Here is a 22,251-nt window from a genome sequence, read left to right as displayed (position 1 = left end):
ACACCTGATGCTTCGCTCTAACATGACAAGGTAACTGAAACTGAAAGTGTAACTTCAACCAGCTGATTGTCTCAGACATGCATTATGTCAGGACCACAAAACACAGCACCCTTTCAAAGTCTTCATAATGATTCCTCTAGTTGGTCCTACAGATCTGTCCAATCTGGGAAAACCAGACACATTTGAAAATGTGCATTGAATGATGGGGAATCCCAGTACTGAAACCCGCAGATGTCTGAAGCTGCTAGATTCTTTGTCATTTATCAAAACATATGGGTTACACTTGTTTTTAATAAATACACAACCAGTGGCACCATATCGAGTCAAATGATATAAGACAGAGAAAGAAGACAAACAGGAAGAAGGCTGGAGGGAGAAGAAAAAAAAACAGAAGTCTATTCAAAAACCTTTACAATGTAGAGGGTTTATTACACTAAAGTTTAGCCCTAAAATGTGTCTACATGCAACATTAGAAGCACATTATCTGATGTTACATAAGATGCTGGTGTTCCAGGAAAAAGGACAAAAAATAGAATACCAGTTAAAACTAATTGTTATGACTCTGACACTATAATTGTACCCAAAGGTGGACACTTGCTCCCGGTGGAGTTCAGGAAAACAGGCTTGGAAAGTCCCAACTCCAGTGCAAAGCATGGAAATTAATGGAAATATGTCACTAACAGTATGAAGGGACAGAGAAACAGAAAGTGAGCCGCAATGGGAGAGCTAGTGTGTGCAAATAAGGGTCTGAAAGGGGCTTTTAGTGACGCTGGCAGAATTTCCACAACAGCCAGTTGCCACCTCTGCATCACACAGTTCAAAGACCATAAATAACGGCAGTAATCTCTGAAAGCTTCCCTACACATTTCACCATTACAGTGACTGGAATCCACCAAGAAGCCCTTAATGTATGCTTACCTGACAACACGTAATCCCTCACACACCTCCAACACACCTCTTTCATTGGAGAACACAATGTGGTCAGCTGATAAAATAGGAAATTGGTACTTTCCACATTTAAATATATCTCACATAGGCACGTTTAACCTTCCTGGTGGAGTAAAGCTAGCGAACAAGCAACATTATGATGATGAGGATGATGATGATGACGGTGGTGACACCTACCTGTCTGATGGAAAAAAGACATTAAAAAGTCTAACTTCTACCAAATATTAATGATAAATTAAGACCACGGAAAAGGCTCTGGTTTGAATCCTAAATTAAAGTTTACTCTATTAAAAGTGTTGTACATTAAAAGACAACAAAGCATGATTGAGCGAATGGGGGAAGTTTCTGCTTTTGAAACTTGGAGACAACTGTCAATGTACAAATGCATCATGATAAGACGTCTCTACAACTACCTGTGTAAGCGTCGGGACGTTATTTACACTAAGCGCTACAGTGCACACTCTTCCAGACAAAAAAAAGACAGGAAACAATTCAAAATTCTACTCTTAACAATTCAACATAAACAATTCTAAGCCAAGAGCTCATACTCTTTAAATCTATAGTATGATATCCAGAACACAAGCACAAACTGACACGTTAGGGTGAACCTTTAAACACTCATTAATCCTGCTCTAAAAACACAGGATATTAATTAAACAAAGCCAAACCGGTCCAATCATCTCCTTTCGGAATTTATCATATAGTAATCCCAGTTCTGGGTGAAATACTGTCCTGGAATAAAAAACAAAAATGTGTTGAGAAGAAATAGTTGTGAAGAATAACTACTGTAAGATACTGAAGGGTTCTGTTTAAGAGAATGTCTCTTTAAGTCTTCTTTAGAAAATCCTCTTCAGGAAATGTCCTAAAATGTCACCAGCTATGCCAGATTCTCTCTTATTCCTGCTCATTCATTCATTGTTCATGATCGTGTGAATGCTGCTGTGTTTGGTAAGAGCCCATGCTCACTGGGATTGGTCAGCACAGGTCTCCATGGGACTGGGTGCTGCACCCTCGTCGTTACTGCTGTCCACTTCCTGGTCCAGAGTAGCCTCGTCGTCTAGGCGCTGGCTGGTGTAGTCGGTGATCTCCAGAAAACCGCTTGGCTCCACCACAACGTTTGACTGGCTCGAGTCAGGCATGATGGAGTACTGTGGGATCACCTACAGGAAGGAGAGAAGGAGAGAGAGAGAGAGAGAGAGAGAGAGAGAGAGAGAGAGAGAGAGAGAGAGAGACTGACTAAAGGTTCATTTGCAATACAATGCAACAACGCAGGACTATAAAGACCATATAGTAGGTTGGTAACAATAATGCCCATGAGATTGAGAGGTAGATTTTATTATTAATTATTTGTTTGTTTGTTTGAATGCTAATCAGGACAAATGCTGCCTTCACATCAGAATTTTAATAAATGCAAGGGTCATACTATGAAGTTGCATAGAATTGTTTCATTTTAGATCATTTTAACATCAGGGTTAATGAGAGAACAAGTTCTATACTTGTCAGAGGACAGGAGGAGGATAGTGCAGTTTCTGTACTGAATGACAGTTGTTCGTTTTTCTAATTGCAGATAGCACTTGCTGGTTTGCTGATATTAAATTATGTATATGAGCAAATTATGCATGTTGTACAGTTTTACATTGAAAATAGCTTGTATTACATTCACTGTAGAAAAAATGATACATAGAAAAAGAGCAGAAAGAAGGAGGAAACATGTTGGGACAAAAACAATGATAACTCTTGAGTGTTGACTATGAAATAGGAAAGGAATTGAGTCAAAACAGTAATCAGTAATTGTAATCAGAGAGCTGTAGATAGAGAGCTGTAAAGAGAGAGCTGTAAAGTGCGATAGCTATAGAGAGAGCGCTAGAGAGAGAGAGCTATAGAGAGAGAGCTGTAGAGAGAGAGCGAGCACTCTAGAGAGAGCGCTATAGAGAGTGCTGTGGAGAGAGAGAGCGCTGTAGAGAGAGCTGTGGAGAGAGAGCTGTGGAGAGAGAGAGCGCTATAGAGAGAGCTGTGGAGAGAGAGAGCGCTATAGAGAGAGCTGTTGAGAGAGAGAGCGCTGTAGAGAGAGCTGTGGAGAGAGAACTGTGGAGAGAGAACTGTGGAGAGAGCACTATAGAGAAAGCGCTATAGAGAGAGCACTATAGAGAAAGCACTATAGAGAGAGCACCATAGAGAGAGAGCTATAGAAAGAGAGAGATATACAGAGAGAGAGATATACAGAGAGAGCTGTAGAGAGAGCGTGCTATAGAGAGAGCTGTAGAGAGAGCGCGCTATAGAGAGAGATATACAGAGAGAGATATACAGAGAAAGAGCCATAGAGAGAGAGCTGTAGAGAGAGCGTGCTATAGAGAGAGAGCTATAGAGAGGGAGCTGTAGAGAGAGAGCTATAGAGAGGGAGCTGTAGAGAGATAGAGAGAGAGAGAGCTATAGAGAGATATAGAGAGAGAGCTATAGAGAGAGAGCTGTAGAGAGATATATAGAGAGAGCTATAGAGAGAGAGCTGTAGAGAGATATATAGAGAGAGATATAGAGAGAGAGCTGTAGAGAGATATAGAGAGAGAGCTATAGAGAGAGAGCTGTAGAGAGATATATAGAGAGAGATATATAGAGAGAGAGATATAGAGAGAGAGCTGTAGAGAGAGAGCTGTAGAGAGAGAGCTGTAGAGAGAGAGAGGAAGAGAGCTATAGAGAGACATATGATAAATGTGTGAAATAGTGAAGCGTAGCTTTTGTGAAGTGTAATGTGTGCTGAGCATTTGATATGACTACAGCTGAATTTTAAAAATGTCTGTTCAGGTAATTACAGTAATCTAGCATGAGGTTATGAAAGCAGACCAGGATGTCATCATCTTTTTAACATCTTTAAGTAAGGGTTGAAGCCAAGCAGAGCAGGTGACATGTTTGAGCAACATTTTAGTGCTCTTGTGAAGGTGTGTAGTCAAAAAAGTTTCCTAGATTACAAACATTTGTAGAAGGTTTAACAGTGATGTCATCTCTATAAATTCATCTATATACCTGCCGCGATGTCATCTCTAGAACCACAACTTCTCTATAAACTGACTATTCGGGAATTTCTGTCCCACTGCAGCCCTCAGTGCCGCACTAGGACATGTCAGTACTTTAGAGGAAGCAAATTCAGCTGTTTGCAAACACTGGCAGACCAAAACACATTTACCAACCTGCAAGCTCCAAAAACATGACACGCTTTTCAAGAATACAGATTAAACTGCAATGCGAGTCATTTGATAAGAAAAGATGTCTAAAGATTTCACAAACATGACTGCAAACGCTAGAAAAACTGTATCTGGTGAGCTCATGTAGCACTTTACACACAAAACATCAGTGGATTTCATTAACCTGTGTAATCATCATCAGTCCTCTGAGACAAAATATACTGAATATTAAACTGTTAAATACCTGAGCTTTATATTTAATAAAAATAATGATTTGGTTGTTTATTTTGTTTTGTTTTTTTAAACAAATAAAATGAATATAAGAGAATTGGATGTTTTTACATGAACTATTGTTGTGCAACAATTAAAGGACTAACTACCAGACAGACAACATCAGTATAGTCCACTGTTCTATATTTAGTGCACCATTCTGATTTACTTGTTATAATGTATGTGATTTGGAGGCACGTAATAGTCTTCTGTCATAGTAAAAGCTTTAATGTGTGTTACATGCCTCACTAACTAGCGAACAAACATCACTTGATAAAGCGCATGTACTAAAGAGAATAAGAATAGTAAGTAGGGCACAGTTCGTCAAAACGTCAATACTTTTCAATCTTACCCTAGTACTATATATATTTTTTAAATCTGAACCTTTTCTAGAATTTGTTCCTTTGTCTACATTTTGTTAAAAGAGACAACAAATGTTTGTAATGAAAACAACAGTTGATGCTACAATTGCAATAGCGCTAAGTGAGTTTTACACAACTGTCTTACACACTCACACAAAGAAAAGACTGTTCACCTGTATAATGTCCAGGTCTTTGCTCTTCTGGATGCGTCCAAAGGCAGAATGTGTGTGTGTGAGTGTATGTTTGGAGCTGCTGATGAGCGGTGAAGTAGAGGCAGCTTTGCTGAAGGTGCTGCAGTCACTGGATGAGTCGACCACCACGGCCTCGGTGCCCGGCTCGATCTCTGCCTCCATCATGGAGATCTTCAGGATGTCTGAGACGTTGGGTTTCTCCGAGCTGGACTCTGCGTGCAGTTTCACTGCAGCCTCGCTGCTGCTACTGGACACAGGAGTAGCCCCAAATGTGATTTTAGTGACTGCTGCTCCTTGTGTTATGATTGTCTGTTGCACCCGTCACCAAAAACGAGAGAAAAGAAAGAAAACATTAGGCAGCTATTTTTACATATCATATCAGCTATTTTCGCTGATTTTGCTCAAATTGTTTTATTTGAGCAAACTTTGGGTGAAATTTTTTTTACTCCGTGTGTGTGTGTGTGTGTGTGTGTGTGTACGTTCTAACCTGGCTGCTGCTGCTGGCCAGTTTATCTGAGGTCACAGGATGGTGGGCCTGCAGTGGTGGGGGCTGGGAGAGCTGTGTGTGTGTTTTGGGTCGGTTGTGTGAGCTTGGCGCCTGCTGTAGTCGGGGCAGCTGTGGAGTGTGAATGGATTTGGTGGGGGGAGTGTGTTGGGCTCCAGATCCAGATGGAGTGGAAAGAGAAGGAGCAGGAGAGACAGAGGGTTTATCCACCCGTGTGGTCACTGGAGCTGGAGCTGGAGGTCTGGTGCTGGTGCTGGGGCTGAGTTTAGAGGCCTCGGTCTGGCTGAGAGTCGACTTGGTGGGAGTGGATATGGAGAGCACCACTGGCTTGCTAAGGGTGTGTGTCGGGGTGCGGTGTTGCTGAAGAGTGGGAGGAGGAGGAGGTGGAGGAGGTGGGGCTGAGGGAGTCACTGCTCTGTAGAACAGTCCAGTTTGAGGGTCCAATGTGTCACCTTCCATTTCACCTTCCTCCACTATGGCTTGCTCTTCCAAGGGCTTGCCTGCTCCTGCCTGCAACACACACACACACACACACACACACACATTTCTCTTTGACTAGAAAACTGTCATCTTATCTGTATGCAGAGTTTGCATTACACCTGAATGAAGCCCCATTGGCAGGTGTATAGGGGAGTATTTAAATGCAGGCACAAATAAGAGATTTTTTACTGTCGATTCATACACTACTGTGGATCTCACACACACACACATGCCCTCACCCTCCCTCACACACCCCCTCTCTCTCACACCCGCGCTCTCGCACACACACTCACACACACACTCGCACACACACACTCGCTCACACACACTCGCTCACACACACTCGCTCACACACACTCGCTCACACACACTCGCTCACACACACTCGCTCACACACACTCGCTCACACACACTCGCTCACACACACTCACTCGCTCACACACACACACTCGCTCACACATGCCCTCACCCTCCCTCACACCCCCCCCCCCCCCCTCTCTCAAAAAACTGGCCAGCAGCAGCAGCAGCAGCCAGGTTAGAACGTACACACACACACACACACACTCTCTCACACACACACTCTCTCTCACACACACACACACACACACACACACTCTCTCTCACACACACACACACACACACACTCTCTCTCACACACACTCAAATATATTTTTTACACAGGCTGATGTGATCATGGCTCTGTCTTATTGTATAAGAAGGTTAAAATTTTTACAGTGAAAAGCCCCTTTGTAAGAGTAGAGATTTTTTGCAAAGTGAGCACAACATTGTCCCCAAGGTGCCAGAAATTGAATTTACTGCTAACAGTTCACCAAGTAAGATTTTATCTTTTAGCACAACAGCGATTACAAACAGCTGCTTTAGTAAACATTTCCTATTAAAGAAATTTAACGTAGGGTTTCTTACTTCAAAGCGAGCTACAGTATAGAAGTGCATATGCGAGTGCATTTATTTTTAACAACAGTGTGGCAAATCCTAGTACCTGAACAGTGATTGAGCTGGTGCTGGTGGACAGAGCAGTGTTCGAGCTTTTCACCGTGGAAGACAGAGCTGATGACTGACTGCAGGATGCAGACACTTCACCTCCTGCTGCAGCCTTCACCACTTTACCTGAACGTATAAACAAACGTTTCTCGTTCAGCACGTTCATACACACAAACACTCTAATTCACACACTAAGTACAAACATTTCCCACTGCATCGAGAAACTCAGGTTTCAAAACTGCTAACTGCTTCTAGAACAAAGCTAATGTCAGTGGCTCAGTTACTGAATTACAGCAACTTCAAATCTCTAAACTCTAAACACTTGAAGTGACTTTGGACTCGAAAACATTTACTTCAGCGGTGTGTATTTTTAAACAGGCTTGTAAATGGCAAAAAGAAATCAATTATTTATAATATCAAAAACACCTGAGTCATAAAAATAAATAAATGTTTCTCGGTTTTAGGCTTTTGATTTGTGCTCACAGAGCACTTTAGTAAAGGAGCATGTTTCAATAAGCATCAGTACGGATACCAGTGGCGTCTGCTGGGGTCTCAGGCTCGCCTGCAGCCTGGCCTGAGGGTTCAGGTGACTGTCTCCTCTCTGTAGACATCTGTATTGGCACTGCCATCTGACTCAGATCAATGGTGTGCTGCCGAAGCTTGGCCTCTGCCTTTTCCTTCGCTAAAATCCAGAGTAACACAGCTGCGTGTTATTATCAGCACCAGAAAAGCTGACTAAAAAGAGGAGTAACAGGTGAAGGAGCCTCCACTTACACAAACACACATACCTGTGGTCTGCTGCAGCTCCAACAGGGCTTTAATGGTAGACGTGGCAGACTGAGCTTCACCACTCATGTCCTGGTAAATGATGGTGGGACTCGCTTCCACTGAGACTTCTTGTTCTGTCCAGTCCTGGGCCCTGGAGCTGATGACATGCACGACCGCCTGGGTGTCTGGAGATGATGGAAAAGTCAAACGTAAAAACATTAATATGCTAATTATTCATTAATTCATCAGTAATTATAAATGTCAGTCTATATCACATGCTATCCTTAGATACATATCCACTTTAGTTTTCCTCCTGATACCCATTTGTTTGTTGTCAGCTTTTTTTTTTTTTTAACACTTTCATTATTCTAAATAACAGCTACTAATAGATAGTCACAGATGTGTTAGAACAATGTAATATATGATTCATAAAAATCAGCAAAATGTTAGTTACATAATCAATAATAATAGCATATGAACATAAATAGTCTTGTTAGAGCTATTTATAAATCTTTGTCTTTTCAAACATACACATTTTATATCTTCTTGATAAAATCTGTTAGCCATGTCCTGTTGCCCTGGGGTCTAATTATGCAGCTGCACATGTGAAAAATCTCCATCCAAAGAACAATAAAGTTAAATATGGTTGCTGAGCAGCGAAAAAAAAAAAAAATCAAGTAATGGATATAAAAAATACCGAAGTAGTTAAAAAAGACAGATGGGGATACAATTGTTTTATGTATTAAACAGCAAATTTGCCTGGATTTGGATATGAACACACTATGAAGAGGATGGTGAAAGAGGAAGCACTCAGAAATCACAGATTTGAAATGACACCATTTGGTTGATTTCAAATCACTGGATTTCATAAATACAATAAATGAGTAAATATGATCAATTAAAAGCATTTTTTTCACAGCAATAAGTTGTTTAGAAGCAATGCAGGAAAGAAGAAGGCGGTCCTGAGACTGTCTCACAAGATCAGGCATGTCTGAAGGTCAGCGAGCCTCATCAGAACCACACTTAGCATTGTGTTGTGGTCAGTAAGATCAAAACAAGCGTATTGCTCAAGCACACACACACACAATCAGCAGGTTTGGTGACAAAAGGTGACTGTATGTGAGGAAAAGCATGCGTTAACCATGTAAAATCTGGTGGTGGGTCATTCATGCTTTGGGGCTGCCACATGTTTGATGGTTCACGATATTTCTTGGCCATATACATCATGTTTACTTTATTGTTTGAGCTCAAAATGTAAAATACTAAATGGGTTACTCTTTTTATACATATTACACAGAGCAATACACAGCTTACACTGTACTTCTAGTAATATATTTCTCTAATATCATGCTAGAATAATACGCATGCTGCTGAAAAAAAATTTTCCCCGAACACTTTTAAACATTAAAGAAATAATTTTAAACTTCTAAAACATTAAAGAAAAAAAACTTTCATAATTGTGGAATTTTGGAAGAACGAGTGAAATTTTACATTAGTAAAAACTGTAAAGCATGAGGCTTGCTCACTGCAATCCCTTACCATGAGTATTGTCTGAAGATGTTGGGCTGCTTTCCATGTAGGACGGAGAGTCGTCCTTGAGCGCCCCCTCCTGGCCTGCTATTACGCCAGCCTCAGGACCACGGGTCACCTGCTGCAGCGTCTCACTCACCAGCTGCCTTGCATGCTCACTCACTACTGTCGCCTGAAACGCCATTGGCTTCGGCTTGATCAGCACCTGCAAGGCATTCTGGGTGAAATGCTGTTTCTTGCACAAGGTGAATCAGGCGTTTTCTAAAATGATCTGATGCACGACTCTGTAGCAGACCTGGGTCTTGCCCTGCTGGCCGTAGACTATCTTGGTGGGGATGAGCTTGGTGGTGGTAGAAGGCTGCACAGCCGAGCCCAGACTCTTCGGCTGGGTTACAATCATCTTCGTGATGGGCCGAGAAGCTGTAATGATGGCAGGCTTTGCTCCCGGTACAGCCTGCAGTGCTTTCTCCCCCTGAGGAACACACACACACATTTAATATGCTTTAACTCACAACACATTGTCTATAGGAAAAAATAAAGCTTAAAGATTATTACTATGGTCCTACCCCAGCGTTTAACAGTGTGGTGACCACGTTCTTCCCAGGTAAGCCCTGGATGGTGGTTCCTTTCCCAGTGGTTTTCTGCACCACGATGACATTGGGTTTGGAGGTCATGGGAATAGTAGTGATCTTTGTAGTGGTGCCTGTCATTTAAAAATTCAGTCATGAAATCACACTACGGGCTACAGAGAGAAAGTGTCGCAGTTATTCACACTCAATCTATGTGGATGTCTAGTCAAACATTTCTCATTAAGCTTATTATGAACACGTAATCGTCGCTATGTACTGCAACAGCTATATATGGTTGAAATGACAATAAAAGCTTCTTGACTTGACTTGTGAGGATTCATGGTTTCATGTTTTATCTTGCCATGACTAGAGGAATAAGGGAGCACCTATCAACTTTTACAATAACTATACACTCAGTGTGTCATCAATGACACATATTAAAACACTGTTCCTCCTTTTGGTGTATTTTCTCTTGTCAAATTACCAGAAACCATGTTGGTGCTGATGATCTTCCCGCCCAGTGTAGCAAGAGACTTGGGCACCACTGTTATAATGCTGCCGCTGGTGGTTTTGACGTATGTGGTCCCAGCAGGTGATGTGGCCATTCGAGCTCCGATGGAGGGTGTTACTGAGGGCCGGGTGTACGTAGCCTGGGTCCCTGCACACACGACACACACTTGGTATGCATACTTCATTTTGTTTTGTGTATTTTATAAAGTAAATGTGTTTTATAATCTAAATGTATCCACTTCAGCTAACTATTACTCATTAAAGGCATCATTTAACAGATGCAAACTTGACTACTACTTATTCGTAGAGGAATCGCTGTATAATCTACACAGACAGTATACTACATTGTTTAGCTCAGTTTGCTGGTTTTGAACTAAAATTAAAGAACTAATTAAATTTGGGGTTAGTGTTCAAACCTGATGTACCTGTAGGGGTGGAGACCAGCTTTGTGGTCATAATAGCTCCATTACTGCTCACTACCATGATGGGACCAGAGCTGCTACTCGTCATGGCTGCACTCGAGGGCTTCGGCAAAATCTTACTAGGCTGCATCTGCTGGGTGATGATCTTCACACCTGCACACATTTGGTCCATACATGAACATCGTGCATCGTTTTCTCATCTGGCTGTTCATGTGAGGGAAAACCGCTTAAATGCATAATAACTAGTTCACTTGTATGTTTATGTAATACATAATATGCGATCAATAAAATTCTGATATAAAACTGAACAGTCTTTATTAGACACAAATATACCTTTTAACTCTATATATACATCTTTTAGCTTTTTTTAAACATATCACACAAGTCGCTGATCATACAGAAGATTTCAAAAGTCGTAAATACAAAATATTGTTGATACTCATAAATTAGTTGTAATCAAAAATGACAAAACTGATACTGCATTTTCTACCACATATCTGCTCATCAAGGGTTTTATTACTCTAAGCTGTTTCAGTCTGGTTGACTGAGATTTGGGACGTCAGATTGTGGATTCCACATGATGAGTCACTTCAGGTTCTCACCTGACTCTTGTTTAATCTGTATGGTGGGTTTGGACACCGACACTGTACTGGTGGTTTGAGGTGAGGAAGAGAGAGGAGACGCAGATAGGCCTTTGGGTGAAACTGACTGCTGCGACTGTTGCTGTTGTTGCTTAGGGAACTGGAGGATCTGAGAGGAAGAACCCACCAGAGCTTTGGGGGAGGGCATTCTCGCTGAGGCCACTTTCACTGCTGCTGTAGAGCCAGCTGTATATAAAGATGTACACACACACACACACACACAGAGAGAGAGAACGACAGACAGAGCCAATCCGACATCCAAAAATTGACCAAAGAAATCTATCAACATAACTAATTATAAAAAATAAAAAACTATATGAGAACTTCAAACTAATATTTAAAACACATTGTCTAAATTATTCTTCCATACACACTTTTACTTACTTTGAGCCACAGTGGACATGACCACAGACGGAGTGGAGGACACCACAGTCGTCACGGCGACAGAGCCTGGAGCTGTGGTGTTGCCTGCTGATATCACCATGGTCTGCTTCTGACCGGATGATGTGACTGCAGAACTGGACACCAGCTTTGACACAGCTGCATAGTTATGAGACTTGGAGAGGATGTTGGGAACAAAGCTGGAGCTTGCAGATGTGGTAACAATAATAACCTAAGGAGCAGCAAAAAAAAATAATTACAATAAGTCAGAATGGGAAGTAGAAAAGAAGAGGAATTTTATTAAACACAGCGGTTACTCATCTTATAAGCTTTATACACTGCTACACTCTCATATGGTGGTTTACTTCATATGTGATTGTTCCATTCCCTTTGGTTTATCCAGATGCTGCTCTTGTGGTTGACTGTGTAGTGACTCGTACTGTTGCACACTGTGTACTTAAATAGTGTGTACAATCTTATTTAGAAATGACCGGCGTGGATGCAAGCTCTCAATCCAACCAAGCAGAAAAGTCACCTGAGTCTAGTAAAAACCAAGATCAGCCAATTAAACAGGTGGAATCGGATGTGGCTCCTGCTTGACTGCAATGAAAACTTGCACTCATGCCGGCCTTTGGCAGAAAAGGCTGAACACCTCTGTTCTAGTGGCCTGATTTATCAGCTCAGGGCTGCACAGATTAGTTGCAACTGTGGGGGTGTCATCTAGTCAAAATGATGTCAAAATGACTAGTGAGGCAGAGGTATGGAAATTCAGGAAGATGGTAAAGAGTGTAAGTTAAATGTATTTCAGTCTAGATGAAGCCAATTCTACAATCAAAAATGAACTTTTTCAATTCAATTCATTTATAGCACTTTTAAAATTTCACATTGTATCAAAGCAGCTTTACAGAAGCATATAAACCGAAATAAATAAATAAATAAATAAATAAATGTAACGTTTAAAATGAATTTTAAAACCTTAATTTAAAATGTAAAAAAAATGCATATATCACTAACATCTATCCCTAATGAGCAAGCTGGTGGTGACGGTGACAAGGAAAAACTCCCTGAGAAGATATGAGGAAGAAACATTGAGAGGACCCAAACTCCCCCATTTGAGTGACACTGGCTAGGAAATAATTAAAATGTAAATAATGTCCTTTCTACAACAGTATTTCCCCTCGCTGATCCTACTGTCCTACATACATTGTTACATCCCCCCCAGCTCTCACTTTGCTATTGCGCTAATGGACTGTCTACACAAAAACTTCTGATCACTTGTACATTTGCTCAATTCTCACCCCACACTTCGTTACTGCACTAATGGACTGTTACACAAAACTGCTCATTTGCACACTTACTCTTTTTTTTCGTATTGCTGCTCACCATTGCTTTACCATTGTATATACCCACCCGATTTCTGTTTCTGTTTATAGTAACACAATACATTATATTATGTTCATAGTACATATCCTACTGTATAATTTTGTTTATAGTAATAACAATATTTTGTTTATAGCACATACCTTTCTGTAAATTTCAGTTTATAGTAATAGCCATCTGCATATTATATTCATAGTACATATATATATATATATATATATATATATATATATATATATATATATATATTTATCTGTACATTATGTTCATAGCACATATACATTCACCTGTATATTAGATTCATAGTACATACACACCTGTAAATTACTGTTTATACGAATAGCCATATATTTTGATACAGCACATATCCTTCTGTAAATTTCAGTAAATCTGTATATTATGTTCATAGTACACACACACCTGTAAAAGACTTCCATATTACCACTCTATTTAACTTATTTAAATCTTGTACAAACTGTATATCCTGCACTTGCTGCTATTGCACTCTGGTTAGACCTAAACTGCATTTCGTTGCCTTGTACTTGTACATGTGTAATGACAATAAAGTTGAATCTAATCTAATCTAATCTTAATGAAATGCTCTCGCTGAGGGCGCGGCGGCTTGGTGCTTAACACGTTTGCAAAGTGAAATATTTGCACTGGGTCATAGTGAATAGGCTGCAATTCACTATCTAATCCTATTCAACTAGAGCAGCACACAAACCAGCTTACATTATTAACTTACAAACACTCCTACAGACATAACATCCTCCATCCAAGGAAGGCTGATTATTAACCTACAAGGAAACGAGTGCGTTTTAAGGAAAGGTACGTCCTAAATCATTGTAATAACACAGACTATTTTATAATTAGTCTTATTTATTCCAGTGATTATTTGTTGTCATTAACAATAAAATTTTAAAATGAATGTGGTAGCTGTGCATGTCTGTTAATGGACCTGCAAGCTGGTGTGTTTTCTTTGCAGTCTAATATTAGTGATGTCCTGAATCAGTTGTTATCTTTGACTACGTAAAAGATTTTTACTTTGTTTAATTGGTGGTAAATAGTAAAAATGACAACTACCCAATCTGTCTACAAGTTTAGGTTGGAATGAATTAAAAACACAGTTAACAGAGATGAAGAGGAGGGGGATGAAGAGGAGTGTGTACTGACTTTCTGGGGGGCGGTGTTAGTGGCCTGTGTGCTCGGCTTGGTGAAGGTGATTTTCACTGGAGACATGTGTGGTGGCAGCGAGTTTGCGATGCTCTGCATCAGGTTGCTCATCTTCGGGCTGCCGCTCACCGGCACCGTGATGCTCTTTGAGGCGGGTGGGGTCACTTTAGGCACCTCCTTGAGCAGAACAGGTGATGAACCTGAGGAGTTGGTGCGGCGGCGTTTGCGAGGCTTTTCGTCCTCGTCAGAGCAGCTAACGCCTGAGAAAGTGGGAGAGTGTAAAAAGATTAAATCCTACAACAACAATAACAACAAAATATCTGTGCAGTCTCTTCTTAAATAATGAAACCTACTAGAGCTTTTATAGGGAGAGCACTCATGACAACCATTTGCAGAGATACTGTATTATACACTGAAGTACTAAAAAATTTAAACATATGCTTCTAATTGGCCATAACTCGGAAGACCTAATGGCCTTTTTGCCCTTAAGAGTCATAATGGTATCAGAAATGTTGAACAGAAGTTCAAAAGCAAATTAGCAGCAAAAAAAAATCAAATTTCACTGAGCTTTTAGTTACAGCAGATAGAATACAAACACACAAAAACAAATTAAAAATTTTAACCGTAAAATCAGAGGGAAAAAGATATATGAACTAAACCGTCTGCAGTGAAAACTTTTTTTGGCATGTGGCCGACCTGCTCAATATTAATTTGTGATGTACTGTATGTTCTTGTTCAGATAAGCTTCAATGGCTATGAAATAATATTACCGTATTTTCCGGACTATAAGCAGCAACTTTTTTCCCACGCTTTGAATCTTGCGGCTTAAACAATGGATTTTTCAAAAAAAAAAATTAAAAAAAAAAAAAACATATTATGTGACGTGCTCAGTTCTTTGGCAGCATGAAGCTTTCATTTGACCAATGAAATTGCCGAACGGGATAACTCCGACACCGAAGGAGATGACTTCAGTGGTTTCAGTGCACAGGATCAGGAAGATAGTGACCAATGACTTTCTTGGTAGGCTACTGTTTACTGCTAATTTTTCGTTAGAGCCTGTGTAAAGTTAAAGGTAGGCCAATGAGCAAAAAGGGGCGGGTCTTGTCAATATGGGCGGAGAGAGTGTTCAGTGCGCATGTGTAACATTAGCAGAAAGCGGTTTTAACATTGACATGGAGGATAAAAACAAAGTAAGAAAGCGAAGAAAGGCTTACGATAAGGCAAGTAGTAGGACCCGTGTTAATACAGGATCAGCTTTCCAGCGCTGGAGAGAACTGAAAGAGTAGGAAGTTGGCAGCATATTGACAGATTGGAGTTTCCCGAGTCAATAACTCCTGAGCTAAATGCTGTTACTACACAAAACACACCTCTTTTCAATCGTAGTAATGTAGAGAGGAAGCTACAACCGTGTTTTGCTAGTAACAGCGTTTAGAGTTTCTTCGCTTTCTTTCTTTGTTTTTATCCTTCATGTCACTGTTAAAACCGCTTTCTGCTAATGTCACACATGCGCACTGAACACTCTCTCTGCCGCAAATTGACAAGACCCGCCCCTTTCTGCTCATTGGCTACACGTTTGTTTTGATTTTTGTTTTGATTTTTAGTTTGTCGTTCTGACGCATGTTTTCTGAAGCATTTCAATTCAAAAATTGGAGACCCTACCTTTAATTTGTTTCAATGTACCTGTAGGCACATGCGGCTTATAGACAGGCTTATTTATAAGGCTTGTTCGGCTTATTTATGTTCAAAATATACATTTTTTTTTAAATTCAGTGGGTGAGGCTTATATTCAGGTGCGCTCACTAGTCCGGAAATTACGGTGGTTACTATATAGAAAAGTGACACTGAGGTGAATAAGCCTTACTCGTGTTCTCATGCTAGAGGGGGAGGAGTAGAGCATACTCATAATAATGACAGAGAGAGAGAGAGAGAGAGAGAGAGAGAGAGAGAGAGAGAGAGAGAGAGAGAGAGAGAGAGAGAGAGAGAGAGAGAGGGAGGAAGAGAGAACAAGTTAAGGGGGGCTTTCTGTCAGGAGATATTTAACTGTGATAAAATGTTCCCTTGAAATGAGAAACAAACTTTCATTTTAGTTCTATCTATGTTCATCATTTGTTCAATTTCTTACACACACTTATAATTTATTTCCTTTTTCTATTACGTTATGTCATGAGAAAAACCAAGACTTGAACGTGTGTGTGTTCAGGTACTTACTCTTCACATATACTGTACTCCCGCTGGGCAGCACTACCACGTTGGAGGCGGGGCTTGTAGGCCGAGGTGACTTGACTGTAGCTGCCACACTGCCGCTGGGGGCAGTTACACTAGGGGGCGTGGCTGTAGTGCTGGTATACGAGTAACACACTACCACTGCAAAACAACACTTTCGCTATCACACATCTCCACTAAAGAAAGTCTAAACAAGCTCCCAATCTATTTAATCCTTCCTTATTTACCTTCTTTGTTGCCAGTCTCTGCAGGAAGAAGCAGAGAAGAGTTCTGATGGGCCGTGGCACTGGCTACTGCGTTGGCGGTCACTGTAAAAGCAGTCTGAGGCACCAGCCTGGGCATCAGCGGGACCAGCCTACGCCCTTCAATAGACCACTCTGACGAGCTGTTCGGCCCAGACATGCTGTTTAATGAAAACAGAGAAGTATATATAACTCATGAATTATGGCATGATGCTTTTTATCTGCCGTGTAGTGAACAGGCAGTCTTACTGGTATGCGATGGTAGTGAGACGCTCATCGTTCACCGCACGCCGCACCTCTGCACGATGACGCTCAGTTGAGATGCTGGAAAAAAGATCACACATCAGAATAACAATACTTACATTCTGCATCGCCCTACCAGAACAGTACAGGATATTAAAACAGAAAAGGTAGGGAACTAAATCTCGAATGGGATGTTGTGGTGGTCCAAAAAATATAATATACCGTGTATAGAAGAAGTCCTCAGATGTAAATGAATAACACCAACCGTATGTATGTATGTATGTATATGTAGATATATATATATGTAGATATATATATGTATGTATGTATGTATGTATGTATGTATATATATATATATATATAAGCTCCAGTGTGCTGCACAGTCCCATGTCTGATTTGCCCAGAAAACTGACCAGGGTAAAAAAGTGGCAACATAACATAAGGCCAACTAGTCTGCTAGTCTTTTTACACATCATCTGTGTAAAAAATCTGATTTCTGCTTCAGATGTTATCAACATAAACATAATAAAGTATTGCACAAGAATTCCAAAAAATTTTATATCATTAATAATGCAGAGTTTTATTTGAGTTACCTTATTGTGAACAAATAAACTAATTTATACACACAGAAGCACACAAGAATATCTTTATACTGGCATTATAACCTATTTGTGGCATTTCGACATGCAATGCAATCTAAAATAGCAAGGGACACTTCCCCTTTCAATACGCTCATTTAATCCCTGAGACACGGCTCATATCTCCACCTTTCTAGCTCCCAGTGATCTCTTGATTTTATCTGCGCTACTCCTATTGATGACCAGATGGTGTTTGGCAACTATATGTGGGTGCGGACAAAATTGAAGTCTGAACTCTTTGCAAAGGAGTGAAGACATAAGTGTGTGTGTGAACCGCGGCAAAGAACACACACTGCGTCTTCTTCGTATTACATTTACATTTACAGCATTTGGCAGACGCCCTTATCCAGAGCAACGTACATACAGTAAGTGCTTAAATCTCTAACATTGGATACATTAATGCTGGCTCACTAGGTTACATACTTAAGATACCATGAGTTTAAAACATTGTTCAAAGTTTTAAACATTGTAAACATTGTTTAAAACATTGTTCATAGTTACAGTGAAAAAGTGTCAAATTTTTGTTTGTTTGTTCTTTTTTATAAATGCAAAAGATAGGGAAAGAAAGTGCTAGTTGAAGTGTTTCCTGAATAAGTAGGTCTTCAACCGCCGTTTGAAAATAGCCAGTAACTCAACTGTCCGGACCTCTAGGGGAATTTCATTCCACCACCTTGGTGCCAGAACAGAGAAGAGTCTTGTATCTTGCATGATATGATGTATATACACAATGCTAAATTTACATACATTACAAACACTTCTACCATCCAGGATGTTTCATTTTAGCGGCAAGAAAACTGGTTTGTTGCCAAGTGGAATGTTAGTTGTGTATGTTACTATGGCAACCAGTAGTAGGTATGCCTGCTGGTGACTTTTAGCCATGAAATCAGTGTGTGTGAGACCGTAACATCGGCTTTACTCATTTCATTCTGAGATACTGCGTAAATCTTGAGGTGTTCAAAAATGCACACTGATCCCCATCATTTATAACAAATCTGTTGAATCTACCTTAATACTTTGGTAAGTTCCCCAAGCAGGTCTTTCTTGTCCTTGGTGAGATCACCCTGGGCACGAAGCGCACTGATCACTCCGGCATATGCCTCCAGTTCTACAAACAAATCAGTTCCAACACGGTTACACATGAATACTATATACAGAGGAAAGTTTACTGACTTTTTTAAGTACCACCTTAAGATCACAGATGATGAAAGCATCTCACCGAGCTTGCGCAGGATTCGTTTACAATCATCTCGACTGAGGTCAAGAAGCATAGGCCACACCACCGGCATGGTGGCAGGCAGCTGGGGCTTCTCCTGCTGAATCATCCACTTTTGAAAACAGAATAAACAGAATCAGAAGGCTAAAACGAACAAACAGTTTTTTGCTATTGGATGTTATGTGTAGCTAAATTAGCAAAACATTGATGTCATGAGAATGAATCCTAAGGTTTAATTTATTACTGTATGATTTGTGTTGCACAGAAATAAACTGTTACCTCCAGGAGCCAATGAACGCTGTCAGAAACGTGCACGCTCGATTTAGTGAGGATCTTCAACAAAACATTATCCTTCAAGAAAATATAATAAAGAAAATAAATCAGTAATTATTTATGTCACAATTGTAAATGTTGTTACAAGCAAACTACATTCTGTGAGTCAATTTTCTCTTCCAATCACTGTTTCCAATCGATGTTTACTGAATGTTTGTTTAGACTTAAAACTTTTTTTTTGGCTAAATTCACAAGTAATACAAGTGAGTTATTCCATTTGTAGCCATTTCCTTGGTATCTACTCATCTAAATAGTATTATTATCAGTTTTACTGCTAAGTTGTTTGCATTATTGAAACAAACAAACATATAAACAAACAAACAGACAGGCAGACAGAAATTACAATAGTTTGTAAACATGTAAATAATAGGTTTGTGGTCTCATTTACATCCTAAGTGTCTGAAGGAGCGATACAGACGGTCTTTTCTCCCTGCTGCTATAAGACTTTACAATCAAAGCTGCTCCCAGTGAACCAGTCACCATAATACACACTGTTATTACTGTTTAACTGCAATAATAAACAATAACAAAGTATTTTAAACATGTGCAATAACAGAATTTTTTTTTAAAAAGTGCAATATTACCTATGTGCAAAATGTCTTTTTATACATTTTTGTTTTTGTATATACTGTATATTATATTATGACTTTATTCTTTTTATATATTTTTTGCTGCTGTAACAGAGAAATTTCTCCATTGTGGGACGAATAAAAGAATATCTTATCTTATCATGACCAAATAATTATTTCTGTAATAAATAGTATACTATTATATGACAGTGTATTATATTATATTACATTACATTATATTACATGTTATATAAAACCCTCCTTCTCGTGCAGCACGTGTTGATATGAAAATAATCTGAACGATTCGACCAATACGCAAATAACGATGACGTCACACGGCTACTTCTTGAGACATTTTGTGCACGCGCTAGTTATTTTCCCTAAAGGAAGTAAACAACACTGTGGTTCCACACAACATGAGATAGACATCGTTTCATTCGGACGTTAGCGAGAAATTTAGACGCTCCTGACAAATAACAGTCAACTTATTCAGGGCACAAGCCACAACATCCGGGATTTGATTGTTTACACTCATCACCGAGCAGTAAAGATTAATGCCCAAAGTAGAAGAGAGTGAAGTCAGAGAGAGAGGATGGGGTCTCCTACTAAATAAACAGGAAAAAAGTCTACAAAACCAAACGTCCTCCGATAGAAAAACAGTGTATTTGTCTACGTGTAAATGTGTAAATATACAAATATATAAAACGTGTAAATATACAGGATAACAATGTGGCTTGTGGGGAAAACATCTCTGCACATCATTGAGAATATACAACATTATTTTTATACCGATTACTGCCATTACATCTGCACAGATCAGATACCAGGTGCACTATAAACTCAGGAAGTTCATTTTATTTGAAACAAAACCAAACAAAATGAGAAACACCGACGTGACTCTGCTCGAGTGAACATTCATGTTTGTATTCTTCTTTACCAAAAAACAAACAGAAATCCCTCATCAGCACTGTAACACTCTGCTAGGGCTGATATAGTAAAATAACCAGTTAGAATAAATATTAAAACATCAATCCAACAAGTTTAATAACTTTGCATCAGAAAAAAACAACATGCAAAGATAACATGTTATGCTGCAAAATGCAACCGTGTTACCAAATATAGGCAAAAATAATCACCAACCTTTGCTAGACACAAACCCCAAAGTCCGCCATGTTTAATGTTATCCGACGCCAAAACAGAAGAGCCGCAGTTATAGCTGTCTGTGAGAATGCCTGAACGAAATGATCACCCTGAAGAAAATCCATCACAACTGTTGAAGTTAAATGGTTTTATCACCGATACAACTCGTTCAGAGATTTATTTAAAAAGAGTATTCTATGTTTTATATTTTAAGAATGATGGTCAAGCTTTTTTCTTTACAACAGGCACTTACAATAGTGTCCCAAACAGGTCCTTCATAAAAACAAACAAACAAACAAACAAATAAAACAAATAAAACAATAAACTGCAAATGCACAGAGCTAAAGCTGCAAATGCACATTTGCTCAAAATACTACTAATAATAATAAAAATAATAATAGACCCAAAATAGTGCATTAAACAATAAATGATGTGGATTTCAATTCAATGGCCTTGTATTATGAATGTTTTTCTTTTTTTTAACATTTTATGAATGTAATATTGATATTAATTGTGTATCTTTGATGTTTTGGTAAAAGACCTTTTGGCTTTCAAACTATCATAGCGACTTCTAGTGGAGAGATGGAGTTTAATCAAAACTTAGGAACTTTATTCCATCTAACAAAACAATTATTGTTGTAAGAACGTTTAAAAATGCATTAATAGTTTGCATAGAACACAAAATATTCAGTAAAATGATTGGCATCTCACAGACTGTGTAAAACAAATGTAAACAGATTTGGTTAACAGTGTAACAGTATAGTTTCTAGAGCCTGTGAAGTAAAGCTGTAGTGTTTTACATCATACACAAGGGAAAATTACAAATCCTGCTGAGGTGGACAAGCAAGATGAGCCATTTGTGTAAATGCAGTGAGTTGTGCATTTAATCTTCATAAACATGTGAATGGGAGAGAGTGTGTAAATCACAGGAGATCAGCATATCAGCAGGTTCTGAAATACTCAATCCAACAACCGTGCTAAGCTCAAAGGCACTGACTTCAAATTTTATCATCATTCTGTACCTCTAAGGTGTCAGAATCTGCTACCCATGTTAAAACTATAGGAACTACAGGGCTTTCAAGTTTTGAAGACAGGCAAGAGTGTCATGTTTTTTGGGATGTATAAAGAAACCAGAGAACTTGGAGGAAACCCATACGAACATTGTGGAGAACGTGCACAGGAACTCAGCAAGTTAAAAAAGAAAGCAGAACTCAGGAGTGATACGAGTCAGATTGGTGACAGGTGATGCAGCAGACATGTCCTTTGTTAAATATATAAAAATGACTGTTTTTTAAACTTGTACACCAATAAATAAAATCTCTCATGTGTTCCGACTCTCACG

At 39.5% G+C, this 22,251-nt stretch overlaps 1 protein-coding gene across 3 annotated transcripts; it reads right to left on the bottom strand.

Annotated features, from left to right (window-relative positions):
* Positions 1-1,204: 1,204 nt before the first annotated feature.
* emsy (EMSY transcriptional repressor, BRCA2 interacting) lies at positions 1,205-20,952 on the bottom strand. 3 transcript variants are annotated; one of them, XM_060895450.1, is made up of 21 exons: positions 20,910-20,952; positions 19,147-19,218; positions 18,871-18,979; positions 18,660-18,759; positions 17,023-17,097; positions 16,759-16,934; positions 16,517-16,672; positions 14,309-14,568; positions 11,759-11,987; positions 11,336-11,560; positions 10,737-10,886; positions 10,286-10,459; positions 9,799-9,935; positions 9,528-9,704; positions 9,242-9,449; positions 7,723-7,887; positions 7,467-7,616; positions 6,933-7,060; positions 5,435-5,962; positions 4,930-5,256; positions 1,205-2,108 (listed from the first exon to the last, which is right to left on the bottom strand). In XM_060895450.1, exons 3-21 carry the CDS (start codon positions 18,974-18,976, stop codon positions 1,911-1,913), a joined length of 3,669 nt encoding a protein of 1,222 aa, XP_060751433.1. In that variant the 5' UTR covers positions 18,977-18,979; positions 19,147-19,218; positions 20,910-20,952; the 3' UTR covers positions 1,205-1,910. The 3 variants fall into 3 exon arrangements, with proteins under 3 accessions (XP_060751433.1, XP_060751435.1, XP_060751434.1); XM_060895452.1 differs by having other exon boundaries at positions 9,242-9,437; XM_060895451.1 differs by having other exon boundaries at positions 11,336-11,557.
* Positions 20,953-22,251: the final 1,299 nt, after the last annotated feature.

Source organism: Tachysurus vachellii, chromosome 20 (assembly GCF_030014155.1).
Source record: "Tachysurus vachellii isolate PV-2020 chromosome 20, HZAU_Pvac_v1, whole genome shotgun sequence".
Lineage (NCBI taxonomy): Eukaryota > Metazoa > Chordata > Actinopteri > Siluriformes > Bagridae > Tachysurus > Tachysurus vachellii.
This window is presented reverse-complemented; position numbering and strand designations above follow the sequence as displayed.